Raw genomic sequence first — 8,332 nt, 5'->3', positions numbered from 1 at the left:
CAGAGACATTTGTCATTATAAATGTTTATTTGATAAAATATATAAATTCAGTAATTAAAAAGATTCAACATAAATATATGAAATTTAACTATTTACAGAGAGACAGGAATAAAAAGGACCCAGCTTGGAGTGGAAGAGCCTCAGGGGAGAAGGAGGAGAAGAATAAGAACATTGTTTCTGCCCTGGAGAGCTGCTGCCTCATCAGAAAACTACTGATCATTAGGGTCCAATGTTTCCAAATTTAGCACAGCTGTGCTGTTGTCAAAAACTAATTTATGAATTTGGAATTTCACGAATTCTCGTGTCTGAGGCGGCATGCTCTCCAGAGCAGGAACAAGGCCGAGGAGGAAATACTCTGTTGCAGACGGGCGTGGCCTCTTTAGGGACTCCAGGATAGCCAGCTCCACCGCCGATGGACCATCCTGGGACCCTTCCCTCGACCGCCTTCGAGCTCTCCTCCTCTGTGGGCCTGTAAAAAACAGAACAAAACACCACAAAGAAATGAGAAGGCTGCTACTAGATTGTCATTTTCAAAATTGAAAAAAACCAGGATATGAACAGATTGGTTGTAGATATTTAGTAAAGGTGATCACAAGGGAATCCAAGCAAGTAAAAAGCTATCAGTGCTTGATGTTCATACCTGTGGGTGCAGCAGCAGGAGTGGAGGGACCAGGGACTGGGGAGTCAGGAGAAGCAACAGGGGAGGACTCTGCTGCATGATAACTTGACTCTATCAAGACAATATTAAATGTTAACAGGTTGAAGACAATAGTCATAGAGAATATTATATTATTATATACTTATTATTATATACAGTGGTCTCCCATTTATTGCAGCACATGAACAGTAGTCACAGTTCTCACAAGTTGATTCTCAAAGTGCAAACCTTTGTCGATTTTAAAACGTAAAAGTATTATGCCGCGCTTTTTCTCCGTCTGCGGCGCCACTTTTGTGCGCCTTTTTTGCTCCCGGTGCAGGTGTCTATTTCCGAATGAGGGTCATAGTTATGAGTGTTTTTGTGCTGTTTTTTTCTATTTGAAGTGATGGTTATCAAAACCAAACATGATAAGTTTGGCAAGCGCAGGAGACACGACACGGAGGAGATTTGTCATTTGGGCTGCAGAATGCAATGCGCATCGTTGAAAGCTGTACGGTGCAATAAAAAAATCAGCGAAAAGGCGAGGCAGTGACGGATGAACAGCGGGACTACTTTATACTGTTTATTAATAAACAAAATATATTCCTGTATGACAACACGCATAAATTAACTGCCTACATTAATTCATTGTAAACATACCTTCTGACTGACACTCCCCTGCTGCCTCTTCGGGCTGTCCCTGGTCCTCGGGGGAGAAGTTCTCCACGGTCCGCACCATATTACCGCTGGTCTCCCGCGGGGTGAGGAAGGGGTCCAGAAACCCCATGACCGCGAAGAACTTCCATCTCCTCCCCGATCCTGCTGCAGACCCACTCCTCTTCTCCTTCTCTGACCTCTTCTCCTTATTATAGGTGTCCCTGAGGCTCTTCCACTTTCTCCTGCAGATGTCCTCTGAATAAACGCATTATCTGGTTAGCGGAAAGGTATTTGTACAACAGTGGGAAAATCGCGGGACAGTAGGCGCGCTTGCTAGCTTTTGCACGGCTTCATCGGGTCAGTCTGAAAATTAAAAAGAAGAAGGAATGAACTTACCAGGTTGCCCGATCTCCTCACTTATGTGTCTCCAAGCTAGGTCCTTTTTATTCCTGTCTCGGTAGAAATAGGAGCTGGCATCATATAGCTCGGGGTGGTTAGCCACGGCGCTGATCAGCTTTTCCTCCATACTGAATGAAGAATGAAGGGCTTTGGCTGGATCTGCCCCTTTGACCTAGGTCAGAGCCACGTCACCAGGCTCCTGATTGGTTGTCGCGGCGCGATTTGACGCTGGAGTTCAGATTTTTCCAACTCGAGCGGTAGACGCGAAACGCGCGTATGCACAAAGTGCAACACAAAAACTCACGCGCGTGGTTTTATTCGCGCGTCAAACGCGCCTGACGCGCTACACTGACGCGCGTTTCGCGCGTCAAACGCGCCTGACGCGCTACACTGACGCGCGTTTCACGCGTTTTGGCGTTTTCGCGACGCAAATCTGCTTCCGAATTTTCGCGGGACCCGCAATCGCGCGTCATCGCGCCTTTCCATTGACTTTACATGTAAACCTGACGCTCTATTCGCGTCCATCGCGTTCGGTGTGAACACACCGTTACTCTTAAACCCCCCAAATTACTATCCAAAATATACAGAATGCTTTCTAAAACAGATGAATCAATATCACTTCCTATTGCAAAATGGGAAGCGGATTTATCAGTTAACTTAGACCTAAACTTCTGGTCTCAGATTTGCTTAAAAACCTTTCATCTAATTAGAAATCCCAGTCTTCAATTAATTCAATACAAAATATTACATAGAGTGCACTAAACAGGTCATCGGATGTTCAAGATGGGCTTTACGTCTACCAACAACTGCTCACACTGCCAAACCAATTCACCGGACAATTATATCCATGCTCTTTGGTTCTGTCCACCAGTTCAGAAGTTTTGGCGCGAGATATGTGAAGACTTATCGAAGTGTCTGAAATGTAACATTCCAACTTCCCCCTTAGTGTGTTTGTTGGGCAGCTTAGATAATGTCACTTCAGAAAAGAATATCGCCCATATGGTTTTCACTGCCCTATGCATAGCCAAGAAAACAGTCCTCATGAACTGGAAAAATAAAAATAATCTTAATTCTAACCAATATAGAAATTATCTATTAGATTACATTAGTCTTGATACAGCCTCTGCCACCACATCAGATCAATTGCTCTGGGCTCCTTTGATCAGCTCCATCACCTAGTGGGGGTGGGGGGGTCATAGTTTGGTCCCGCCTTCACTGTTGTGATTGGTGTGGGGGTAGGGACAGGCTTAGGGCGTCGGGGGGTTCCCCGGAGGCATCTTCCTTGGGGGGCTCAACCCGGGGTAGCGGTCATGTCCGGTTAGGGGCTCTGTTGGCTCTCCGGTGACTGTTTCCTCGTGGCTGCGTGCAGCGGGGCTAGGGGAGGGTCTGTGCTGACGGACGTGGGTTACTGACCTGGTAGCCTGGCTGCCCCTGGGTGGGTCCGGGATGGGCGTGAGGTTCTGGGGGCGCTCCGTCTCTGGGCTGGGACCTGGACCGGGCCTCGGGGGCTTGGGTCCTGGTTGGTGTGTTGCCGGGGTTGTGGGCGGGTGGGTGCATGGGGGCCCAGCCCTGGAGCAGGGTGCCGCCGGTGCGTCGAGCCACCTGGGGGGCTCTTCAACTGGTGGGGGAGATTGTCACATCTTGCAGGAGCTTTCCTCTCCTCAGGAGCTGCCTCTGCAGGAGGGGGAGATACAGGAGAGGTGGAGGAAGATCTCAGCCTGGGTGTTTATTGTCTTATGTAGTCTGGAAGATGAGTGGATGGTGGGGTGGGTGCAGTTTTCTCTGTGGTGGGGTTGGGTGGACTGTCCCGGGCTCTGTGGGGCCGGGCGGCGCTGCTGCACTGGGCCCGGTCTGGATGGGCCTGGGCCCCCTTTCCCTGGCGGGTCGCGGAGTATGGGGGTGCCTACTGGGGTCAGCGGGGGAGCTGGCCCCAGGGAGGGGTCACTTGCCCCTCCCTTCCTTCCCTCCCCATCCCCAGCTGCCTCCCTCTTCCCGCTCCACCACAACCACCCACACATGCAGGGCCTTGGAGTAGGGGTATGTCACCAGGGTGCAGAGGAGGCTACCCCCCCCCCCCCCCCCCCCCCTCTGTCCCCTTCTGGCTGCCTCTGCCTCAATTTTATCCCACAACTTAGACATTCACATTACTCACACTCTCATTACACATACATATAGGATCTTGGGGGTGGGCACGATACACGGAGTCCAAAGTACCATCAGGGTGTACACCCCACCCCTGGCATTGTTGCCCACCTCTCAATTTTAAATACACGTAGACATTGAGGGCTAGCAGGAGGGACCATGCGCTTACCTGCTGCTCTCTGGCAGGTAGCTCCATGCCCTCCTGGGTTTTAAATGCACCTTAGAACACACATGCATCAACATTACAATGAGCGGGTGGAGGGAGGTTTGGAGTCTTCTCTCACCCCCGTTCTCTGCGACCTGCTGGAGCGGGGAGGGCTAGGAGGAGGAGTTGGCCGTCTGACTGCGGTCTGGAGTGTGGAGCCTTCCTGCTGCTGCGGAGTCGGGGCGGTCTGCCTCCCCCCACCGCAGGGAAAAGGGAAACACCACCTGGGTCTGGGTGCAGTTCCCCCCTCCAGGGTCGGGGGCACCTAGACCCGGTTTGTAGAGTACGCTTGGGGAGTGTGATCGTGTGTACAACGTCTCTTTATGTCTGTCTCCACGTTGGTTGAGTGTGGAGTAAGTGCATATGAGAGCATGAGGGTGGGAATGGATGTTTGTATCTGTGTGTGCCTGTATGTCTGTGTCTATATGTCAGGTTGGGTGTCAGGCGCCACCTCTCTGGGGACATCTCAGGCCCTCCAAGGTTTGGAGGCCTATCTCCCCCTACCACCACTTCCCCTGCCAGTGGCGGACCCCCTCAGACATCGGTGCGTTGGTGGTTCTTTGTGTCCGGGGATGGGCGTCCAGGTACACACCGGCTCACTCCTTGGCGGCCGCTTATCGGGGCCTGGAGCCTGGGGCTCGCTCGGGCCACTTCGGAGGTGGGGTGCCCCCGGCCTCTCGGCCTGGGGCTCGGTCACTCAGGCGCAGCTGGCTGCCAGCGGAGCTCACGGGCGCGTCACTGCAACTCCCCCTGGCTTCTGCTCCGCGGCTGCTGAGTGAGCCCTCATCTGGGACTCTCCTCAGCTCTTTCTGGGACAGTGGCGCGGCTGCCCCTCTGTTGGTCTTCCTTGGTCTCTTGTGTTCTGGGGGCCTCTGGATGTCTGGAGTTTTGATCTCCTCCACACCTGCTTCACGCCCTGGAGGACGGGGCTGTGGCCCCCCCACACCCTCTAGCAGATCATTACATGAAGGAACCTTTTAAAAAAACAAAAAACAAGCACGTCCATGCTCACAGGTGTACACACGGGTGATCACACCCACAAACTACACCCTTTTTGGCTCCTACCTCAAAGCACACTGTGTTCTGTTGATCTTATGTGCTGCACAATAATGTTTAACATTTAGTATTTACTGTCATATTCCCATATATCATTGTGATGTTGTTTATTCTATTACTCTTGTTCTCTTCTGCTTGCTTTCTTTTCTCAGCAGGTGATCCAGGTGATCGATAGATGCATTTTTTTTCTCTGCCCGTTCTGTTGGTTTTTGTCTTTTGCCCTTCTCCCCCGTCCCTCTTCTCAGCTGTTTCTCTTTCCCTCTTTCTTTCTCCCCTTCTTTCCCCCAGTCAAGTCTGTCCCGTATTCAGTAAGTGAAAATAAAATAAACAATAAAAGGTGAATCAAATGGACCATTACGGCAAGGCTGGGATGGTCAGTTTGGTAAAGTAAATCCGTTGGGCATCTTTCTTTGCCTTTAGACAACAATTCTGATGCAAAAAAGCCAAACGGGACAGGCAAAAAAAAAAAAAAAAAAAAAAAAGATGCTGTTACAGTAATCAAGCCTACTAAAGATGAACACATGGACTAGTTTTTCCAGGTCCTGTTGAGACATCAGATCTTTTATCCTTGAAATATTCTTGAGGTGATAGTAAGCTGACTTTGTTATTGTCTTAATGTGTTTTTCTAAGTTTAGGTCTGCATCCATCACTACAACCACATTTCTCGCCTGGTTTGTGGTTTTTAGATGTATAGATTGAAGTTCTCTGGTGACCTGTAATCGTTTTTCTTTGGCGCCAAAGACTATTACCTCAGTTTTGTTTTTGTTTAGCTGGAGAAAATTGTGGCACAACCAGTCATTGATTTCCTCAATGCATTTACCAAGAGCATGCACAGGGCCTCGGTCTCCTGGTGACATTGTGATATATATTTGTGTGTCATCTGCATAGCTATGACAGTTTATTTTGTTGTTCTTTATAATCTGTGCCAGTGGGAGCATGTAAATGTTAAACAGAAAGGGTCCCAAGATGGAACCTCGGGGAACTCCACATGTGATACTTGTCTGCTCAGATGTGAAGTTACCTATTGATACAAAGTATTTCCTGTTTTCTAAGTATGTTTTGAACCAGTTTAGTACAGTTCCTGAAAGACCTGTCCAGTTCTCCAGTCGTTTGAGTAATATGTTGTGGTCAACTGTATCAAATGCTGCACTGAGATCCAGTAAAACTAAAACTGACATTTTTCCACTGTCTGTATTCAGACATATGTCATTAAACAGCAGAAACAGCATTTGGAGGAAGATGTTACTAGATTAGAAAGAATTGTACACTGTGAATCAATGCAAGTCTTTCTATATAGACAGATCTGTAATAATCCCTCAGGTAGGTTCCTCTGGGACAGTCACAGATAGAGACACCAATTCTGACATCCTTTGAAAGCCTGACTTTGAATTTTCATCACTCGTCATGCACACAGATGTTAATTCTACATATTCCTGGTACTGAACTCTAAATCAATATGAAGAAAATGCTCCTGCTAATCTGCATCTATGTTGATATCAAATCCTTTTCCAGCACATGGATAAATCTCTATAAATCTTTCAGTCTGATCAGAATGGGCACAGTGTTGTTATTGCAGCTCCCTGATGTTTGAAAAGCTAAATGTCCATTTTAAAGTGCTCGTGTGTAGGATTGTGTTTCCTTCCTTTGTGCAGTTCTTACAGTAAACATGTTTGAATGTTTCCTGTTCCCCTGATGCTTCTTCCTGTTGGATAAAATTGGTTTGAATAACATGTTCTTATAGGTTTCAATGAACTTCAAACTGTGATCCACTTACAAAACTGCCTCATTTTATTGGAACGATCCACATTTGCATCCATTCACGGTACATTTGACATCTGAACACGTTTGTACACATGATGAAAGGACAGATGGTGTTTGTGTGTCCTTCTTAAACTTAGTGTGGATGTTTCATCATGTAGAACTACTTAGAACAAAGTCTTTGGAACATTTGGAGAACACGTTTGGGAAAGTAACATCCTGGTAGAACATTTTCTTAAAGCAGAGCAGAGCTGCAACATGACTGTGAGGATTCAGAAGAATAAAGTCAGAATACTTTATTATTATGAAGACTAAAGTGCACCTTAATGCTGCCGATGAACACACATGTTCTTTGTGAAAGCATGTGTGAGCACAGCTGACGTGCACCACACTGACCCCACTCGCCCCATTTCTTCATCCACTTCTTGCTCTTGTGCTTGAAATGAGACGCAGCAAAAGTCAGAGGCTCTAAAATCCACAAAAAGGGGGCTCGTTAGATCAGGATACTGGATGTGATCCATAGAAAACATGGATAATACACCACTTTATTTGAAGACATCTGTAGCACTGCCTCAGTTCTGGATGTTTCCACAGACTCCTCTGTGCACCTAAAGGAAAGGTCAAAGGTCAGCAGCACATGTAGTTGGGACAAGTCTTCAGTCGCACAAACTACACAATCATTTTCCTCCAATGACGACTTTTCACTTGCAGAAATGGTCCTGTGTGATTTCCAGGCTGTGATATAAAAACTAGTTCCTAATGGCAGCGACTCACTCAGTAAACATGTGTTTCCTTCACCAACCTCACACACAGATCCAATAAGATCAGGAAGTGGGCAGTATAGTACAATATGTGTTATTCTGTGCTGCACTGCCCAAACTAAAGATCTGCTGAAGTGTTGGAAATGATCCAGATGTTTATTTTGGACGATACAGCAGAAGATCAGACATGAAAGTGGAGATAACACAGAAGACCTGCAGCAAAGGTCAGAGGTCAGACTGGGCCCCTGGATTCAACAATGAGCCAATGATCATCAAGCAGTGACTAAAGCAGAGCCCTGACGTTCTGACATTCATCACACAGTCAGAACAAATGTCTGCTGATGACTTCATCTCATGAAACGACTGATAGATGTCAGTTCATTGATCAGCTGAGCTGCTGATCTTCATCGTCACAGAAACATTCAGCTTGTTTCAATAAGTAAATAACTCCCACTACTCCCAGTTTGAACTGTTCCCACTCAAAATGCTGTGAGAACAATGATCATTGTAGAACTTCACAAACATCACGTGTTGTTTTCCACATGTAAGATCAGCAAACACACAGAAACTTCCTGTTGCCACACACGGCCTCTAAAATCTCTTCCACGCTTTCTGTCTGAAGTCCACTCTCTGTGTCGGATCCACAGGAAACAACAAGATCTTATTAACATGGTTTTCAATGTGTCTCCTTCCAAAAAGTCCAACCAATGAACAAAT

The 8,332-nt window shown here is 47.3% G+C and overlaps 1 protein-coding gene across 1 annotated transcript; it reads right to left on the bottom strand.

Annotated features, from left to right (window-relative positions):
* Positions 1 to 209: 209 nt before the first annotated feature.
* LOC146606858 (uncharacterized) lies at positions 210 to 2,010 on the bottom strand. Its single transcript, XM_085349235.1, has 4 exons — positions 1,691 to 2,010; positions 1,298 to 1,549; positions 641 to 730; positions 210 to 469 (listed from the first exon to the last, which is right to left on the bottom strand). Exons 1-4 carry the CDS (start codon positions 1,818 to 1,820, stop codon positions 210 to 212), a joined length of 732 nt encoding a protein of 243 aa, XP_085205361.1. The 5' UTR covers positions 1,821 to 2,010.
* Between the last annotated feature and the right edge of the window lie 6,322 nt (positions 2,011 to 8,332).

This window comes from Diplotaxodon limnothrissa, unplaced genomic scaffold (assembly GCF_057381915.1).
Source record: "Diplotaxodon limnothrissa isolate DT_005_m unplaced genomic scaffold, D_limnothrissa_male_GT1.1 unmapped_scaffold_4, whole genome shotgun sequence".
Classification (NCBI taxonomy): Eukaryota; Metazoa; Chordata; class Actinopteri; order Cichliformes; family Cichlidae; genus Diplotaxodon; species Diplotaxodon limnothrissa.
This window is presented reverse-complemented; position numbering and strand designations above follow the sequence as displayed.